The following is a 21,499-nucleotide window of genomic DNA, read 5'->3' on the forward strand; positions in this document are numbered from 1 at the left end:
TGTAGAGGATGTCCCTGGCCACATTGTCGAGATTGGCCTTATTTTTGTCCTCGGTGGTCCACTCAGCTCTAGGTTTCTCAATCATTTGACATGCACCAACGGCCAGAGCTGGGTTGATCTTCATGATTTTGATGGGACCATCTGTTATGACATATAGCATGTCATCGCCCTGTGCTGCAAGATGTGCCTGCATACAAATTTTCCATTCATCATAATCTTCTTTAGAGAACATAGGAATTTTGTTGAAAGAAGTCATGATTTCAAAGCTTTAGATCAACAATTGAGGAAAAACCCTCTCTGATACCACTTGTTGGGATCGGTTCAGAGGGTAGAGGGGGGTGAATATACTCTGAAACTTATTTTCTTTCTTTAAAGATGATCAAGTGAAGTTTAGTTCACTTAATCTATTTTCTCAACTTCTAAAAGTAGTTTGAACAACTTAGCTCGACAGTTGATGTTCATTTACTAGTACCCATTAGAATCCACAAGACTCGTTGGATCTCAATACCCAACGGTATACCTAGACGTCATCACAGGAATACTTTCCGATGAACTACCAATTTCTTCGATTGATTCCCCTGTCAAGTTAACACTTAACTTGACCATACCAATCAATTGCAATCTTCGATAGATTCATCTCTGGAAACCTAGAGACCTCAAAGCATCACCTGCTCCGAGACTATACCAAGTATTCATCTCCTAAACACTAAGCGACAAAATACTATCCCAAGTATTTCTCGATTGCCATATCCAAGTCACCACTGATTGGATTTTCCCTATCGATCTCGTCGAACTATTGACGCTCGTACTCGTCCGATCAAACAACCACTGATCATCTAAACCTAGGTAGCACGTGGTTCAATCAATTCCCATGACTCAGCTACCACGAAGAATATGACCAAACACTTGGAATACCCAAATCGCTATGGTTTCAACATGCCAATACTTGATAACCATAAAATAGCTATTAGTAGTGTATCGACACAACCTCGTGTCTTACCATTGACAGCTGCCTCGTACACTGAACTTAATCAATCTAACTCTGACAGAGTTAGCCAATAGCTACTGGTAGTCATTAGCACAGATCCCATGCCACTTAGCACTACTAATCGTTGTCATGTTCACCCAATACAAACATCAAGATGAACTAAGCCCAAGATCCGCTCGCGATCTATCAACCTAGCCCATTTCCATTCCATGGAAAAAATCCTACGCTCAACCTCTAAAAATATCAGACAATACTTAGTGCAAAAACTTGACTCATCGGCCTTGCCTCGTTCATTCAGAATGAACATCACGATTCGACAAGTCTAAGAATATTACACTAAATAATCCCAAGGATTCTCACAATCTTCGGACACGCCCCTGATTATATCCCTCGCTAAGACTGTACAACAATTTAAGACTAAGGTAGCTTACCATGATAACCCACCTGGACAACCACCAAGGCTTCATGGTTATAGGCCACGCTTCCCTCATATCTCAAATATCCCCTGTACAATCCTTAACATCTGATATAATCCATTACATATAAAGTCAATCATCCTGGAGTAGTCCTCGTATTCGAGTCGAAGTCTTAAAATAACATCCCATCCAATATCTTGGATGATTTCCATCGCTAGAAAATTCGAATCAAAATTCTAATGACAATCCTTAGTCATCAATGCTAGAAATTCGTCCACCTACTAGATCTACACGTCTAGCAGTAACCCAAAGGTTAAAACCTTATCTGCTCAGACCACACACTCGTCAAGAAAATCCCTCCAAGACTGGTTCCTATAGTAGAATACTCAACCTCTATCTCTGGCACACCAAACGATATTGTACCATCAATATCAAACCTGATATCTAATCCAAGGTCATACCCTATCGTGACTGCTACCACATCCCTAGACTGAGTAGCCTTCCCACCGCAATCCTATGAAGCACCAAGGCTCCCAGGTAATCCTCTGAAGTACAAAGACTCCCAGAGTAATACTGGCATAGGGTCGCGCCCCATCACGTCTAGTCATGGTCATAGTCCACAACTCTCGGCATATACTGGACCTGGTATCCCGATGAAATCCCATCATCACAAGTCTCAACCTATGAAGGTTAGATTACTGTTCAAAGAAAACAACCTAGAACAAGTCTCAATGTTCTATCCTGAACAATACCTTTAATGTCTTTAGATGAGTCCACTCATCGATGACACTATCTTAGTCCACTGACTATCTAGGTCAATCCTAGGAAAACACTTATACTAACCACAAGTCAAACAATTACAGCTGGCTTACTCAAAACTCAAGAACTAACGTAGTTGATCACTGCTCAACTAGAACCAAGCCAAACTTAGAAAAATTACTTGCAATCATTCACGAATTGCTGGACAATTTTCCAAAGAAAAACATGTATCATCGTTTCAGGTTATATACAATTTCTTTATTACAATCTCATGTAATACAAATCCGTATCCCAAAATACAATAAAAATGTACATTCAATAACTTGAAATGATACAACCACAGCCTGATGATTCATTACAATCGGAATACTGTTTACAATTACAACGCAGTATTTAAAATTGTCGTACTCGTCTTCGTTTCTTGAACATGAAGCTTCTAATCGACACACGTAGCAATGCAAGCGTACCCCGTCCAAGTCTCTCTACATGTCCTCCCGCGAAGAACTCCGGAGAAATGGCACGTGATAGCTAACCAGCTATGTTCAACATCAGTGCATGTCATTCGACCTCTTCTGCTCACGATCTACCGTCAGCCTTCTTCTTGTAATCAAGTCATGTTTTGCACATGAAGTTTCCCGTATGCCTACCAAAAGCATCGATACAAGTATACCAGCAAAACCATGTTCTGCATGAATTTAGGGACCTTACGCTCGGAACCTGCCATGCCTTAGACACTCGGGCATTTCCTGATGAAGGCTTCGGACTGAAGCCACATGGGTTGTTACACACCATGCGTTCCAAAAAGTCCTCAGATGCATATGATGAAAAATACTTGATCTTCTCTTCCAGTCTTCTCCTGCTGGAATCCAGACGATCTTCGATCAGCTATACAATGCCTTAATGACGAGCCACCCATCGCAGACATACTATCTACTGATACGCCTCTACCGGTGTTCTCATCACTGTTGCATTTCACACAATGGAAGAAACCAACGCCAACCTCGGCAATGATTAACCAATCTCCCATTCGCTAGGGGTCATTCGTCCTACAAGGATAATCCAAAGTTTCAGTACTATATACCAAGTCTCTTGCATGCATACTCTGATACCAATAAATGTAGCGACCCAACCCGGATCCACTACCTAATAAGAGTTAAGATCATAATTAATCATGCATTAAATAAATCGCTGCGGAAGACTTAAATAAAAGCAGACTGGCATAATACAACCGGTTTAAATAACAAATATACAACCCAATCGAATTACAAATAATTCTAAGGGTAAAGACCTACAGCTAATCCCGCTGTCTTCACTGGTCACTAGTTACTCCAAGCTCCTGGTGCTCAATCCTGCACCTACACCTTCCCCGTCGAATGGGTGCCCAGGTACACAGAAAATACTGGATGTGAGCTCCAAGCTCAATACGAAAGCACGGGTGAAACATACAAATATGATGCATGCAAATAATCGGGTATCCATATCTGGGATAATTGTATACACTGCTCAGTAATGGCGCCTAGGACATGAGTGGTACAACCCGGGGAGCAAACCATGCGTACACTGCTCATTTCTAACGGACTTAGACCGTGTCTTACAGATGCTAGTGTCGGCTGACCCGTCGGTCGCGGGGCGCTCGACATCAACCGTCCTAACAGGGCTGAGCGGCCCTACATGGCTCATCTCAAAAGATGGACAGGCACAATATGATATGCACGTGCTGCATAATAATATGACACATACAAATGCAACATATAAGCATGCAAAACCCGCTGGCTATCTCAGTCAGTACTTACGTACCTTGCTACATGCAGTCCTAGCAGTCCACTCTAGGTTCCAAGCCTATCATCAACTCTACAATGAAAATTATCCATGCATCATCCATTAAGCTCTAAAAGCCTTAACTAAGCTATTGCATACTCCTAAATAACTTAATGAGACCATAGCTATACATGCGTCCGTCGTCAGCCCGCTGATGGCGTCTATCCCGCAACTAGGGGTACACCCCTGCTGCAGCTCCAAAGCCTCGAGCACTGCTCCGCTACTATGTCAGACACTGTCTGACTATACTAAAATATGATTCCTACTCCAACTCTAAAATAAGAGTACCCAAAGCCCTAAAATAGAGCCACGAGGGCGAAGGAGAGAAACTCGGTGCGCTTTGAAATGAGGCCCTCACACCTATATTTATAGACATCGATCGGAACCTCCGTTCTCGATCGGAATCTCCGAACGTCCGCAGATTGGAAGCTTCGTTCCCCGATCAGAGGCTCCAATCGCCACGCGTCAAATCCCTACACATGCAAACACACACCTGTCACCGATAGCCGATCGGAAGCTCCGATCGCTGATCGGAAGCTCCGATCTCCCTGCTTCCGATGTGGTTCCGAACCCACCAAGATCGGAAGCTCCGATCCCACTCATGTCTTGGGACTCCCTGGAACATTTTTGAGTGTTCTGGATCCATTTACGAAGTCCGTTAATCCATCTGGAATTTTCTTAATCATGTTTTACTTAATATAAACATGATTACATGATTAATATGCTCATTAATCGCTAATTACGGATACGGGTCACTACACTGAGAGTCCGAGTAAACAATCACATGCTCGGCCCCTGCTCCCGAGCTAACCTCATCTTGGCGATGACCGCTTTGTACTCCGCTTCATTGTTGGATCTAGAAGGATGCAATCTCATGGATATCCGGGTCTTTTCCTGAGTAGGGGAGATTAGGACCACCCCTACTCCATTCCCTTCGAGGCAACTAGCTCCATCTACAAACACCCTCCAAACCTCTTCTTGGTCAAAGGTGAGGACCTCTGTTAAGAAATCAGACAAGGCCTGTGCTTTGATGGCAGCTCTGGTCTGATACCCTATGTCGTACTCCCCCAATTAGACTATCTACTTGACCATCCTGCCCGAAGCATCCGGATGCGTCACTACTCGGCCAAGTAAGCTGTTGGTTAAGACCGTGACCGGGTGAGATAGGAAATAGGGTCTGAGCTTCCGGGCAGTAAGGACAAGGGCTAGGGCCATATTTTCCATCTCAATATATCGATCCTCTGGTCCTTTCAAAGCATGACTCACATAATATACTGGCTTCTGATCCCCGGCTTCCTCTTTATCAGCACAGAGCTTACAGCCTGCTCGGTTGTGGAGAGATATACCCACAACCTCTCTCCGAGATCTGGCTTGACCAAGACTGGCAGACTAGCTAGATGCTATTTTATAAAGAGCTCCTGAAAAGCCCGTTCACAATCTTTAGTCCATCCAAAATTCTGGGCTTTCCTTAGCACCTGAAAGAAAAAGGTAGCTGCGATGGGCCGATCGGGCGATGAACCGGGACAAAGCAATAATCCTCCCGGTCAATCGCTGCACCTCCCTGAAAGATGTAGGAGAAGGCATTTCTTTCAGTATCTTCACTTTTTCAGGATTCACTTCAATCCCTCTCTCTGTTACCACAAAACCCAAGAACTTTCCACTCTTGACCCCAAACACACATTTAGCCGGGTTGAGCTTCACCCCGTACTTTCGCAAGGTGCCAAAGTTTTCCTCCAAGTTGGGAATGAAATCTTCCCGTGTCCGAGACTTTACCAAGATATCATCTACATAAACATGCACGTTTCGGCCGAGCTGGACTTGGAAAACCCTATCCATCATTCTTTGATACGTGGCCCTTGCATTTTTTAATCCGAAAGGCATAACAACATAACAGAAGGTTCCTTCTGAGGTGATGAAACTAACCTTGTTTTGATCCTCCGGGGCCAAGGGAATCTGATGGTATCCTTGGTAAGAATCCATAAAACAGAGTAGTTCAAAACCTGATGTGGAATCCACCAGCTGATCTATCCGAGGAAGAGGATAGAAATCCTTCGGGCAAGCTTCGTTCAGGTCCCGGAAATCGATGCACATCCTCCACTTCCCGGTGGCTTTAGGCACCAGCACCACATTGGATAGCCAAGTGGTAAATTGTACTTTCCGGATATGTCCTGCCTCCATTAAATCCCGGACTTGGTTAGCAATAACCTTGTCCTTCTCTGTTCCAAAATGCCGTTTCTTTTGTTTGACAGGCCGGGACCCTGGCGTAATATTCAATTTATGCTCCGCTACATGGACCGGTATCCCGGTCAGTTCTTTTGGAGACCAGGAAAATACATCCAAGTTCTGAGCCAGACATGACTTTAATTGATCAGCCAGGACGGATTCTAAATCCCGAGCAATCTTAGCAACCTTCCCTGGCTGATGTGGTATCAACTCCACGGCCACGTGTTCCTCCTTGATTTCCTCCACGGTGCAGACCTCCTCTTTGCTAGGACCATTCTCCCCCTGCTCAGTCCGATCTTTTTTGTTATCCACCTGGACAGTATCAGTGTAACACCTTCGAGAAGATGTTTGATCTCCCCTCACCTCGCCCACCTGGTGACCCACCGGGAACTTGATCTTTTGATGGTATGCTGAAGCAATAGCCATGAAGGCATTCAGGGCGGGTCGCCCTAGAATAATGTTATAGGAGGATGGAGCTTCTAGAATGGTGAAGAGAGTCATGACTGTCTTCCTCAGATTTTTTGACCCCAATGTGATGGGCAACCATACTTCACCCTTGGGTTGGACGGTGTGACCCGCAAACCCGTAAAAAATGTTTTTACCTGGCTAATTTCGCACCCTTGCAAATCCATCTGTTCGAAGGCTTCCTGGAAGATGACGTTCACTGAGCTTCCAGAATCAACAAACACTCGTTTTACATCATAGTTAGCTACTTGGGCCCGAATGAGTAAAGCATAATTGTGGGGGACATACACGCCCTCCAAATATTCCATTCCGAAGGTGATGATTGGGAAGAAGGTGGGCTTCTGGGCCTCCAAGCCCAGGCTTTCTCTTCTGCTCCAAGATTTTCGGGCCCTATTTGAATCTCCATCCTTGGACCCTCCGGATATCATGTTAATCACTTCCATCGAGGGCCCCTCTCGTTCTCCTGCGTCAAGGCGTCTTGGTACGACTTCTCGGGACTTTTCCGGTACCGACTTGTTGTACTTGGGTACCGCGGGTCTTGATGCCCACGGGAGTCCCCTAGGCTTCTTCTCCAATCGCCCCAGCTCCTCTGGTTCAGGCTTTTCTGTGTCGGCCAGGAGTCTCCTGCATTCGCTGGTGTCGTGAGTGTTAACTCGATGAACCGTGCAATATCTCCCTGGCCTTTTCTGGGGAACCAATTGCATATTTTTCTTGCACATGTGGACCCCTCGGTCCTTAATCACTTTTTGAGGAGCATAGGTTATTAACCTCCCCGGGTGATCACCTTTTGCTCCCCCCTGGCCACCCCGGCTTCCTCTTTCCCTGATTCCTTCCCGGCGGTCTCTTTCTCTCTTCTGTCACTGGGCCTCCTCCATGTTGATGTATTTCTCTGCTCGAGCTAGGAGGTCTTCAAAGTTCTTGGGAGTATTTTTTACCAAAGATCAAAAAAGTTCTTCTTTAAGCCCTTGAGTGAATGCAGTAATCCGGGTTTCAGGGGCGCAGGCCGGCACCTCCAGGGCTACTTTATTAAAATTCTTGATGTAGGCCCTTAGAGACTCTTCTCCTACCTGCTTTATTTCAAAAAGACTGAGGGTAGTCTTTCTGTATTGCTTGCTGCTGCTAAAATGCTGTAGGAAGACCTCCCGGAATTCTTTGAAGGCATGAATGCTTCCCATCTCCAAGTTTTCAAACCATCTCTGGGTCGAGTCCACCAAAGTGTTCAAAAACACTTTGCATTTGATTTGGTCACTGTAACAGTGCAGCATGGCTACGTTTTCGAATCGAGCCATATGCTCTTCTAGGTCGCCACTACCATCATACTCCTTAATCTTAGCTGACTTAAAGTGTGTTGGTAACGACTCTTTAATAATTTCTGGCGAAAAGGGCATCCCGGCCTCTTGACCCGCGAAGATTCCCGCGAGTCAGTGTTTTCTAGCTTCCAGATCTTTTGTTTCAACACTTCTAGTTCCCCTGCCATGGTAACATTCGCAGACTCAGCATGTGATTCCCCTCCCTCCTCTAGATGTATGCTTCCCTGCACTCCCCTCTCCTTCTCCTTCTCCTTCTCCTTCTCCTTTCCCCCTTGTGACTCCCTTACGGGCTCCTTCTCCTGCTCTTTCTCTTTTTCTCCCACTCCTTCTCCTCATTGTGCAGCCAAGACTTTTTGGACTGCAGTCTCCATCATGGCATTCACCTGCTCCTGGATGGCTGCTAGCGCATGATGGGAACTTTCAGGCTCCTCGACGACGTTCATATCTATGCCTTAGACTCACTTTCCCACAGACGGCGCCAATGATGCGTTTATCATAAAATGGGTACCCGGGTGGTGAGTAAGACCCTGGGCTATGGGGTAATAAGCTCTCTCGTCTCCTCGGAGTAATGCCTACACACCAAAAACAAGAAAGCTCGTTAGTGGGGCACCAGAGAGGTTCTCCGGCGTCGCCACTCCGATGCTTAAGTCAAATAAGATGTATGAAGTGGGCTTAGGGATTTTTAGAGAAAGTGAATGTGTGCCATAAATTCGTGATAGGTGAATTTCTTGCATACCTTGGCCAGACTCAGAAGCCGGGTATTTATACTTGTTGAGCTGAGACTTTCATGATTACAAGGTGTGGGCTAACTGACAACCTTTAGCGTGATGGGATGTTTGCCACATGTGAATAGACCTCCGTAATTTTAGGCAAAACCCACACCGTTGTAACGTGGTCAGTGACGATTTGGTCTGTAGCAGGGGCCTGACACACTCAAGATAGACGTGGCCTTCTCCTGATCTCAAAATAGGAAGTCTGGGCCCTACCTCCTTTTTCCTTCCCTTGGTTTCACAGAACCCAACTTACGATGTCTGGCTTTCGCTATTTTATTCGGATCTATGGAAACCCCCCGGGCTATCTTTTCGCCCGGGTTCTCTCCCTGCCCGGACTATCTAGCTCCTGCCCGAGTTCTCTCTCTGCCCGGACTATCTAGCTCCTGCCCGAGTTCTCTCCCTGCCCGGACTATCTCCCTGCCCGGGTTCTCTTATCAGGATATCAAGGAATATGGAAAATTAAAATTGCATATCGACTGGATATACACACAAGATTTGTTATACAAATTTCGTTGTACCTGTTGCATCAATTGTTTTTTATTTCAACAAGAGAACTTATAAAGCATATCGACTGGATATACACACAAGACTTGTACAAAAGAGCTAGTAATCGTTGCTGTTATTATTATTATTATTTCTTAATGTTATTGTCTTTTTTTTTTTGAAACCACTTAATGTTATTATCTTATAAAAAAATATTTAAACTTTACTATTATATAATATATGAGCACTTTATATTAATAAACTTTAGTATGTCAATATGAAAACAAAGTTTAGACATGCGATCGAGACGGGGGGCAATGACCGTCCGGCTACCGCACTGCTGACAATTTTATTTATATGCACGAAAGAAAAGAAACATCGTTCATCTTTGGACAAGGAATATAGAAAGAAATTAAAATTACTTCGTTTCCAATGATCAAATAAACATTTCCCGCTGTTTCGAGTTCATAGTTATGAGAAACCAGATGGATCTATAAAGATTGATTAAACTTCTTCGGAGTTCTAAAGGCGGTCGCCTTGGGCGGTTTTGTAGGCTGTCCATGACTTATGTATGTCGGCAATATAATCTCCTTATGAGCCATATTTTGTTTACCAGGTTTTCAAGAAACCGAAAGCAATGCAGGCACAATATTATGTAAAATATATCCCATTCACCAAAGGAGGATTGTCAGTCCTTGACACGCATATGTGTATATATATTCCATAGTTCAGAGCACAATTGTATAGAAAGAAGCAAACTCATTGTACCTGCAGCTCAGTTCATTTTCAACGATCAAGTACCCAACTCGAGTGTATACAGCTAAAACCACCCGAGTCCCATGATTACATATCTTTACTACTAAGAGATTCATCCATTCTCGAGTCAGCTACCCGATTTTCATTCATCAGAGTGCGTAAATTGGGTCGATGTCCGAATTTGAAAATTCTGACTGATGCCATGAGTTGGAGCCACTCCGACCACATTTCTCCTTCTTCCTCATGGATCGTATCCTCTTGGACCTCACCACATAATAGGTCATTGTTCCAAGAACCCCAGCCATTATAACTCCTCCAACAAGTGTAACCAGTATTGCAGCCCATTCATGTCTCCGGCCAACCACTATATATGAAGACGCCATAAATGCCACCGATGTGCACACGGAAGCCAACCACATAAGTTTGTTGATAACTTCTACCACACGTCTTTCAGCCTTCGTCTCACCTCTAACCAGAGTAATTTGAACCACGACAACAGCCAAGGACGTAAAAAGTGCGATGGCGTTGAAAATAAAGAAAATTTTGAAGGAAATACTACTCACAACCACTGCCATTCCATTGTTGTCGTCCCCACCAGGCACTGTGAAAATGGCTGCAAAGGCAACTGTTGCGAAGAGCACAGCTACCACAGTCACCGAGTTGGTGGCATTATTTATACCTTCTCGGTGTAGTTTCCGAAGCTCTTTAGCAATTCCATGGACATTTTTATTTGTTCTCTTTGTTTGTTCAAGCTGAATGTGAACATCTTTTTTTATTTGAGAGACGGTTTTGCGTAGCTCATCTCTGGGTTGATTCAATTCGTTGGCTCGCACAGCACCGTAATGTAATAGGCATGCCTTTAACTGGGAGGATTCTTCGGAAAGGGGAAGATCTTCAGCAATGTCTAGAGCAGTCTTGTGGTCTCGTGATAGTGCATTCACATTCGAATCAGGTAGACGTAATAACTCATCAACTATCTGCATGGAATCAAGAATCACCAAAGCAAACATATACATCGATCAAATAGTAAATTTAGGAAGTGCACACAGATACATGCTTCAGTGGTAGAGTATAATCAGAGACCATTTCAAATTATAAAAAAACACGACACATCAGGAACTGATCAAGCAAAGACAACGAACAATGACATTTATAAGGAGTCTTAGAAAAGCTTACAAAATTTCGTCTTTAGAAAAATAGCAAAGTTTCCTACGATCTACACATAATTTTGCAGTAACTTGCCGCAGCAACGATGCGAAATATGAGTCCGCATGTGGGCGGCATTACTACATAGATGATGGTATGTCTCAACAAGAGCAAGTTTAATTTTGCAACAGATTAAAAATTCATTTTGAGGATCTTTCTAAAATCCAGAAGAATACGATGGTATATGTCAACAAGACCATATGTATCTAGCATCCCGAACTCTTAAAAAATGGATTGGATTCAATCATACTAACCGGAAGAGTGAAACAAAAGGCAATCGTTATTTAGGGTAAATGTTAAGTGGAAGATAATTCATAGTATACCTTTGGTCGCTTTTTCCTCGTGGCCACATGTAAAGCCGTGTTTCCAAGTTTGTCGGGCAGCATAACGATGGCTGCATCAGCATCTAGAAGTAATTTCACAACTTCGCAGCTAACCCCTTTCACAGCCATATGTAATGCTGTTTGCCCCTTTTTGTCGGTCCTTCGAGCCAATTGTGAATCTTTGTCTAGCAATGCCTTGACAATGTCGACATGCCCTTGTCTGGCTGCAAAGTGTAATGCATTTTTTCCATTTGATCTAGAAATTTCTAGCAAGCTGCAATCCTTTGATAACAGTTTGTTAACCACCGCAGTATGGCCTCTTGAAGCCGCAGTTACTAGAGGAGTTGCATTTGCAGGACCAATTGTTTTAATTAAGCTAGGATCATGATCTAACAGCACTTGCACAATCTCTGCAATAATGAGAAGTAAAATCAATGCAAGGCACAAAAATAAATCTAACATGATAACATGAAAGTGCACTGCAAACATTATTTAAATAGTGGAGCAAAAAGAAAAACACATGTAGAAAAACCTATAACTGCTTTCTTTATACAAAACTTGTGGCAATTTCACTAGCCATAAGTTAAATGATATCTATTTTTATTAAGGTCCCTAGTCAATGAAAGTGCCTTGAGTCCTATAGCATTTTCAGGAATTTAACTCACAACATACCCTATTAGTTAACTTTGCCCTTAGATGATTGTGCTTTACTTCAAACTCAAATTCAGTAAAAACTCAGTCGGCGATTTTTCTGGAGAAGTTAATTATACAGGGTCCCAAAGCATTGGAATTTGGAAACTTCACTACAATTCTTGTTATATGAGCTCGAGTTTACTTAAAAAAATAAATACAAATAAAGATGAAAGGCATAAGACAGATAAATGTAATAATTTCTCATGTAAAATAAGATCATCACCATGGTGTCCATGACTTGCAGCAATATGCAGGGGATCAAATAATGATCGGTTCTTCTTAGTAAGTGTTTCCTTGTTGGAGAACTTGAGAAGCTCCTTAACCACATTAATGTGTCCTTTGTCAGCTGCAGTGAATAATGCTGTCTCTCCCAACTCATTCACCTCATTAACAACCGATGCCCTGATTTCCGCAACCTCTATGTCAAAATCTGCTCCACTTAGAGTCCTCACCATTTGAGAATTAATATCATCTAGTATCTGCTTCACTGCGACAAGATCACCTTTTTGAGCTGCCAAATGCAACTCGGTGTCATTGTGACGACCAGTCACCTGTTTTACGTATTTCTTTTTGCCTGACTGGTCAATTCGCTTCCCCGAATTTGATAGAACCAGAGCTGGTGCAGTAGACGAGGACGGTGATGGTGACGGTGAAGGCTCAGCCAATGGGTTTTGGCTTGTTGTTGGAGTAGATAAACCTTGCTCCGAGTCTACATCATCTGCTATAATTTTCATTTAAGTTGATGAATCATTAACAAACATTAGAAAGATTCAGAAAATTCACACTTTCATGAAAACAACTGCACCATCTACATACTGATCTATTCACATCAAGATTCAAGGACATGTGTTTCACCCTACACAACTTCCCCATAACCAAATCTTTGAGAAGCATTTTAAGAGAATAGACAAATTACTAGACCAAAATTCAATTTCAGTAGTAATTCACGGACGTGTGTACTTTATCATAAGAAACCCCACCTCCCCCAAACCGATCAAAGACAAGAAAGAAGGCAATATTTCTCTAATTCCGTAGCATCTAAATTCAATTTTGCAAACTTGAGTATCATGTCAAAAACACTAGAATCAGATTCTTAACTACATCCAGCTAGTTAGTACTGAGCTTTATCCACACACCAGCAGCTAACTTGGTAAATAGTTTAAATGGAAACTACCCACGAAATTGAGGACCAAAGGTACCATTTTTTTCGATCATTTCAAGCCAACTTCAAAGAATCTCGGATTACATAAAATTCCCATAATTTATTAATCAGATTTCAAGAATCCAAGATCCTCAAAAACGATGATAACACTTCTGAGCTAAAATCAAGTTGGCAAAAAGAAAAATAAATAAAAGAAACAATAGATAAATGAAGAACACACCAATTTTGACTGGAGAAGACATGATTGGGGGAAGAAAGTGCGCAAAATGAGTGTTGAAAAGGTGAGAGGGCTTGCGTATATATTGCAGAATGGTGGCTGACTCGGAAGAAGGGAAGAAGAAGACGACAGTGGAGGAAAGTGGTGAGAAAGCAACCTTATTAAAGCTTTGCCATTCTCTCTTTGATTAGCTTTATATAATTTGTTTATCTATAATTAAAGATTCCTCTAATTAGTAATGGTCCAAATCACTATATATTATTACCAAGAAAAAAACCATTACATTATTTTATTTCAAGTAAATACGTGTATAATTTATTTAAACAAAAAAATATACAAGTATAATTTACCATGAAATATAAGTTTTCTTTGTTTAAAAAACACATGTATATTACGTGGTTGGATTTAAATTTGACAACACAATATTTAAAATCTCGTATATAAGATAAATATGACATAAATTTTGGTTAAGAGGATTGATTAGTTTTTGTTATTTGCGTTGTTAAAAAAAACTATATAAAAAAATAAATCTAACTTAACAAACACAGACAAAGTTATATATATATATATATATATTAATTGGTATACCATAAATAGAAAATCTTGACGTGATACGAGAGTTAGACAATTTTTTTTACTCATCCTATTTCTCAATTTATATTTGTTATATATATATATATATATATATATATATATATTAATTGGTATACCATAAATAGAAAATCTTAACGTGATACGAGAGTTAGACAATTTTTTTTACTCATCCTATTTCTCAATTTATATTTGTTAGTTAAGAGGGGGGGGGGGGGGGGAGGGGGGAACACGTGGCACAACATTTATCAATGTTTTTTTAATAATATTGACAGTTTTTGAGCAAATTTTCTTATTACTATAAGTTGGATAATTGGATCTATATTATAAAATATCGACACAAAATGTTCGGAAATTTTATGTTACAAGTGTCATATAGAAAAATTCTTACCTGTAGATATTAAATATCTTAATGGAATATCATATCATAAGTATATTGATATCTCGTATATCACTGTTACAAAATAGTGTACCTGAATTAAGCATGTTGAATAAGAAACGCATGTCCATCCCTATCAATTATGAACCAGGACTTGTGAAGGCAACCGAGGTCTACGTACCCAAATTATATTTTTATATTAACAACATAATTTGAATGTCTTAAAAATCCAAAAAATAATTTGATTGACGATGAAAATAAGAAAATTTAATTCGTTTGGCAATTATGAAAAAATGAGGTAAAAAACAAGGGCAAGAAAGAGATTAAAATTGTAGTATTTAAAGAGAGATTTATTGCATCATGAGTAATGAAGGAGTATTTAATTTTTCATTTATATTCAATTATCATCTCAAAATTGATTATTGATAGACTATATATGTATAATATAAAATATAAAATTTTACAAGCAATATTTGGCCACAATATTTTTATATTGTCAAAAATATGTATATTAGTTTTGATATGGTGATCACTCATCATGTGCACTTATGTGCACCGCTGATGTGACATATATATGATAACATAAAAGTAAATATTTTTAATTTTTGCAGAAATTAAGTCAAACATGAAATAAAACAAAATAATTTTTACACCGAGAGATGTAGAGTTTGATTCAATAAAAGATTATTTGCGTCGTTTAACAAGACTTGTTAAGATAAACGAACCAAACTGATCAAACTTGACAATATTCAACTCTTTAGCTAGTGATCATATTCGTTAGTAGGCTAATGAGTCAGATCTTAGATTCAAAAATAATAACAATTTTGGATTTGATTTCTTAACATTTCATTTTAGTAATGAAAAATATATTTAAAAAAATCTATTAATTAAATTTATTTATTAGAACTTTATAATTTAATATTTAATAAATTTAATGAATATTTAAATTTATAATTATATTTTAAAGTTTTTGTAAACTTCATAAAAACTTGAATTAACTCGTGAACCATGAATATATTATTTAAATAAAGTTTGAGTTCAATTCGATTATAAAAAAATTAAAATTCTATATATTAATGTTATTGTTGGAACATTACATAGTTTTGATGTTTGCGAAACTGATCAGTCATAGCCGTCAAACTACACTCGCTCAAAAAACATCAAGAAAAGCAAAGCAAAGATGTAAACTTGGTGAGCTAAACTGAAGACATTAACTGAGTTGACCTTTGACCAAATAGCTCAACTGAAGATTTGAAGTAAAATGCATTTAGTTTACGAAAGGGAAACTGAATCAGTTTTCCTAAAGCTAAACTATTGCTCGACTCAACTGACCAATAGACTGATCAAGCAAGACTGAATCAACGCAATTCTTTTGGATAGACTTTCTCGTATCTGTCCCACACCGCCGAAAGCAGAAGCACAACAATGTAAGATGATGTCTGATAGTTGTGTTTTTGTTGCGTTTGTTAATGTTTTTTTGTGGTTGTTTTGCATTTTTTTACGTGTTTTATTTATGTATTTTGTTCGTATTGCATATTCCGTTTTTGCATGATTGGTTTTCCGGTTTTGTGGTTAGGTTGTGCATTTTGGCGGATACATGGAAGAAATCTTTGAAGCAATGGAAAAGCTGGAATTTGGCTAAAGAATTGGTTCGCTCGAGCTGCAGCTTTCTACCGATCGAGCGAGCGGGTCTGTTCGAGAAGAAGTTTTAATTTTAGAAACTCTTTTATTTTGGACTCTAGTTTTTATTAAGATTTTATTCCGTTTTTGGGAGATTAATCTGGAGATTCTAGACTCTCTAAGGCGGCTAGGTTTTGTTCTTTCAATTCTCTCTCAAGTTTTCTTCCTTTCTTTTGAATTTTTATTGATTTGTGATGAATCGTTGTAGCTAAACTTTTATACTTGGTTGAGGAAGACGAAACTTTGATATAATTTGTTCATGAGATTTGTTTTTTAGTGTTTAATCCTTATTAAGTATCGATATTTGATCTGTTTTATTTTATGCTTGTATGCGAGATTTTAGGACTGACCATCTTACAATTTTGTGATACAAATTATAGCTAAATTAGAATTCAAATCCGTAATTGTTTGAATCAACTAATTTGCGAAGCAACTACGTATGATATTTTCTGCTGTTGAATTTATTAATTCGTAGGATCAATTATTGACTAGGCTAAATACAATCGCTGGTGTTTGTGTTGTCTAGATTCGTCAGTTTTACTTGTTTGAATGCTACATTGGGTTTAAATCTAGATCGCTGGAATCCGGATTAATTTATTGGTAAGGGTTAATCTAGAACACTGGTTTCTAATTAACTAAAATTAAGGTGAAACAGGAATTTGATTTTCAATGATGAATATTTGATAGGATTAATTATTTTTAGGGAATCGATGATTGAATGAATGAATATCAAGGGTATAGTCGACCGATACCAAGTCTCGTCTCTTATTGATTTCTCCAGTTTAATTTTCATTCTTGCATGATAGTGATAATATTACTCTTTAATTGCTTAAATTTATAGTAGTTAATCTCAAAACTCAAACCCCCTTTTTAGTTTATTTAGAACACGTTAAATTTATCTTTTTCGTGGGAACGATCCCTACTCACACTACTGCATTATTTGTTTATCTGATTGAGTTGGGTAATTTGGGTGTGACACGATTATGCGCTACCAAATTTTGGCGCCGTTACCGGGGATCGGTGTTTAATTTTATTGTGTTCTTTTTCTTTTTATTTTATTTTGATTAATCTCACTCTCTTCTCTCTTTTATTTGTTCTAGTTGTTTCTCGTTCATGCTTTCAGATGATTTTGTTGAAGAAGATTTTTTCTACGACCCGGAGATTGAAAGAACTTTGCACAGGCGAAGGAGAGAACTTCGTAGGAAACAACAAGAGAAAGCAAGGAAGTTTCTCGAGCTGCTTTTCCAGAAAAAGAGATGACTGCTAATGCGAACTTGAGTCTTAGACAATTGGGCACTCCTGATCCCAATCAACAACCTTTATGCATTACTTTTCCTACATTAGAAAATAATGCAACTTTCGAGCTTAAATCTGGATTGATTTACTTATTACCTTCTTTTCATGGTCTTGCAGGTGAGAACCCGAATAAACACTTGATGGAATTCCACGTGGTTTGCACAAGTATGAAATCTCATGGAGTGACAGAGGAGCAGATTTAGCTGAGAGCCTTCTATTTTTCTTTAAAGAGTGCTGCTAAGGATTGGCTATATTACTTAACCTCTGGTTCTATCACGACTTGGACGGAGATGAAAAGAATCTTTCTGGAAAAATATTTCCCAGCCTCTAGAGCTGCGAACATCCGAAAGGAAATCTATGGAATCAAGCAATACTCCGAAGAATCACTGCATGAATACTGGGAGCGGTTCAAGAAGCTTTGTGCTAGATGCCCGCAGCACCACATAAGTGAAAATCTTTTAATTCAATACTGCTATGAAGGATTGTTGCCTCATGACAGGAGCATGCTAGACGCAGCCAGTGGAGGAGTTTTTGTGGACAAAACTTCAGTACAAGGAAGGAACTTGATAGAGAACATGGCTGCCAATTCTCAGCAATTTGGCACCAACAGGAATGACCATGCACCAAAGAAGAACAGTGAGGTAAATGTTTCTTCCCTTGAATAACAATTAATTGAATTGTCGTCTCTTGTGCGTCAGATGGCTGTAGGGAATGGACAATGTAAGGCCCGAAAATATTAAGTTCTTAATTACGGGATTTGAGATTTAAATTCCGAATATGAGAAAATATTACTTTGAAGAATTTGAGAAATTAGAAATTTGATTTCAGATCGAAAATATTTAATTTGAGGATTTTCAGATTGTAAGATTTTAATATCTGAAATTCTTAAATTAAAAGATTAAAATTCTTTGAATTGATATTTATGGAATTTAAGATGTGAATTCCAAGATTATAAATATCAAGGATTTTATTTTAGGATGAAATCCGAGCAAGGACCCGTTTGTATATATTGAGAAATTCAAGGACTAAAATACGATAAGGTCCGAAATGATTTAATTTTAATCCAAGAATATTTAATTTAAGAATATTTAGAGCTAGAATTCAATTCTAATATTATTAAATTATTTAGAATTAAAATTTAATTAAATCACATGTTCGGGATCTGATTTGCAATTATGCCAAAATTGGAGGACCAAAGTTCAATTCCCATGCAAGTGGAAAATCAGACGTGTGAGCATGTATATGAATGTAAATATATGTCATTCTAATCAGATTCAGCCGTAGAAAGGAAGAAGAAAGGGTTCCAACAATATTTTCTTCATTTCAAATCCCCGTAGAAATTGATCTGCTCAGTAGAATTTCCAATTGATCGTATCTTTGCGATCCTGGCGTCGACGGCTTCGTTGTGACGTAAGTTTTATGAAGTTATACCATTTTTTAATTTTATTATGTTGTTAGAATTTATATTTGATTGTATAAACATGTTCTAGTATATACGAAGATAGCATATCTAAGACGGATCGGAAAAAGATCGTCGTCTGGACATGTTTTCGATTTTAGAAAGAATCGTTGAAAGACTGAAATATGGGGGCTGTTACGTGAATATGCTGCTGAATTGGTGATGAGTATTGGTTTAGATGATGTAATTAGTGATGTTAATGCTTTTAGAATTGCCGGTTTCGAACCGTTACGCCGTCGGTTTGAATTCAAGTCACGTGATAAAGTTGTTAGATTGTTTGAGCCTATACAAGATTGAAATGATATTGGCAGCTGATATTGAAGTATATACCAATACATATCAGATTTGAATTTCAATATATCGAGTTCGAGTCGGCGAGCTCGAGTTGGTTGAAATTGAATCAAAGTTGAATCAAGTAGAGTTTGAACAATCTTGATGAGATTGAGCAGATTTTGAAGAGCAAAAGATTGATAACTTGTGATTGATCAAGACTTGCACAAGTTCAGATATGTGAATCAAAATACAGTTATGATTTGACAGTATCCTCTCCAGGTAGAACAACTCGAGAACGTGGTGGTTTTCGAGTTTCCCTAAAATCACATACTTATCTGGTTAAGTGCTCTTATGTGATTTATTTACTATTGTTGCTATGAATGATTATTGAATTGTGCGTTCAAGATGTTTATCAGTATTTGTATGATTTAATGCATCAAGATTATGTTGCATTCATCTTAAACCCTACCTTGAAAAGCACAGAGGGCTGATTGGCCTAGAGTGCATATGACGTTTGGAGGGCTGTAGTTGAGTGACACAGAATGTAAATTTACTTCTAGAGCTAGAAGACTCACTATAGTTGCACCAAAGTAAAGGGAATTGAGATATTTAACGCCATCTCGATTGGGTAAGTTGGTGGTCGGTTAAAGATTTTATTTTCCCGGGATCCCAAGAACTAAGATTTATTGGTATCAGATTTGATTTCTTATTCCTTGAAACATGCATTGCATTTATGAATTAACCTAGAGATTTCTATGGTTTATAATATGCAATTATAAATGCTAGAATGTTGTGATATGCCATTCTATATATGAATGTATTGATATGCTTGATATGATATTGCTTTAGATGAATAGCTATGCTTTAAGGATTTAAGAATGAAGTATATTTCTATGATTACATGTTGTTACATGTTTTGATGATTTAGAATTCTTATAGAATATAGATTCAATATGCTTATATGGTGTATATGCATGTCTTTCATACTAAGATTTATTTTCACCGGAGTTATCCGGCTGTTGCTTTGTTTGTATGTGTGCATTGCATCAGGTTTGGGGCATGAGCGAGTCAGAAGTGGCTTGGATAGCTCGAGATTGAGAAAGATTAGCATGTGGTGACTTCGGGCTAAGAATAGATTGCTGTCAAATACATGTTAGAAGGTGTTGGTTTAGTTTGAGCTTTGAAAACTTAGAATTGAGTTTATTGTATTTCATCTTAGAAACATATATGCGATTATTGTTATGTCTAGATATGCATGTGTTTATTCTTGGGACATGTTGAGTTTATGTATGCAATTTTTCATATTTGAAATAGCCCTAGCAACTTTGATCTTTGTTGTAGCCTTTGGTAATTTTTGTAAATTTCTACACCGACCCTTTTTGGTAGAATGAGTATAACGTTTTACTGAAAATTCCGATTAGGGTGCGGTTGGCGGCATTGGAAAGCTAAGACAAAGATCTACAACTGTTATGTTTATAATTTTTCCAGATTCTGTCCGAAACCCATGCGCGGGCGCGCATGGGTTCCTGAAAAAAAATGTTCATTCTGCGACGAGATTTGGCGTCGCCAAATGTTTCTAGTTAATTTTATTCAGATTGAATTATTATTGTCTCATAAATGATGCTTATTCATTAATTGCCCCTTAAGATGAGATTAGCACCCGAGGTCCCCACAACAGGTGGTATCAGAGCATAAAGTTTTGGACTAAGATAGAAGTTGAGCGGGATAGATTGAGTGGCATGAATTTATGATATTGCATGATTATGCTTTACTTATGCAAACCTGATTGTTGATTGGCCACTGCTTGCTTTACTGATATGAGAATTACATGCTTATATGCTGATATGTATGCCTGATTTATTGAATTCATTAGAATAAGTGAATTCGGTGTAAGTATGTAATAGGTGCAAAAGCATGAGAATGTGCAAGCATGGGTTAGATTCAGAAGCATGAGAATATATGTTGTATACTAAATTGTCTTTTATAATCTCTGCATTATATATTGCTTCTGTTATCGAAGAAGACAGATTGTGCAGATAGTATGAGAACCTCAAACAGAACAGAACCTCAGACAGAACAGAACAGTGTTGAGGTAAGGTTTTGAGCCGATCGATATGATGATTGCCCTAAGGAGTATGTGAGTTGAACAACTCCAGAACTATGAATCACAAACTCAGAAAGATACAAAATATGCTATGTCTAGAAAGGGGTTGAGTTGAAAAGTTGGGT

At 39.0% G+C, this 21,499-nt stretch overlaps 1 protein-coding gene across 4 annotated transcripts; it reads right to left on the reverse strand.

The window, feature by feature from the left end:
* Positions 1-9,635: 9,635 nt before the first annotated feature.
* Positions 9,636-13,728, reverse strand: LOC140864490 (ankyrin repeat-containing protein ITN1-like). Of its 4 annotated transcripts, none has more exons than XM_073268713.1 (4): positions 13,596-13,728; positions 12,437-12,934; positions 11,521-11,930; positions 9,636-10,968 (listed from the first exon to the last, which is right to left on the reverse strand). In XM_073268713.1, the coding sequence occupies exons 1-4, from the start codon at positions 13,615-13,617 to the stop codon at positions 10,141-10,143; spliced, it is 1,758 nt and encodes a 585-aa protein (XP_073124814.1). In that variant the 5' UTR covers positions 13,618-13,728; the 3' UTR covers positions 9,636-10,140. The 4 variants fall into 4 exon arrangements, with proteins under 4 accessions (XP_073124814.1, XP_073124815.1, XP_073124817.1 ...); XM_073268714.1 differs by having other exon boundaries at positions 12,437-12,931; positions 13,596-13,716; XM_073268716.1 differs by lacking the exon at positions 13,596-13,728 and adding an exon at positions 13,413-13,551 and having other exon boundaries at positions 12,437-12,931.
* Positions 13,729-21,499: the final 7,771 nt, after the last annotated feature.

Source organism: Henckelia pumila, chromosome 4 (assembly GCF_033568475.1).
Source record: "Henckelia pumila isolate YLH828 chromosome 4, ASM3356847v2, whole genome shotgun sequence".
Classification (NCBI taxonomy): Eukaryota; Viridiplantae; Streptophyta; class Magnoliopsida; order Lamiales; family Gesneriaceae; genus Henckelia; species Henckelia pumila.

What these genes read in the sequence shown, in the direction of transcription:
- LOC140864490 (XM_073268713.1), bottom strand. Translation starts at nt 13,617, where the DNA reads ATGTCTTCTCCAGTCAAAATTG. An exon ending in TGCAAGTCATGGACACCATG is followed by an intron (nt 11,931 to 12,436) that starts GTGATGATCTTA and finishes TCATTATTGCAG; the next exon opens with AGATTGTGCAAGTGCTGTTA. An exon ending in CGAGGAAAAAGCGACCAAAG is followed by an intron (nt 10,969 to 11,520) that starts GTATACTATGAA and finishes GATTCCATGCAG; the next exon opens with ATAGTTGATGAGTTATTACG.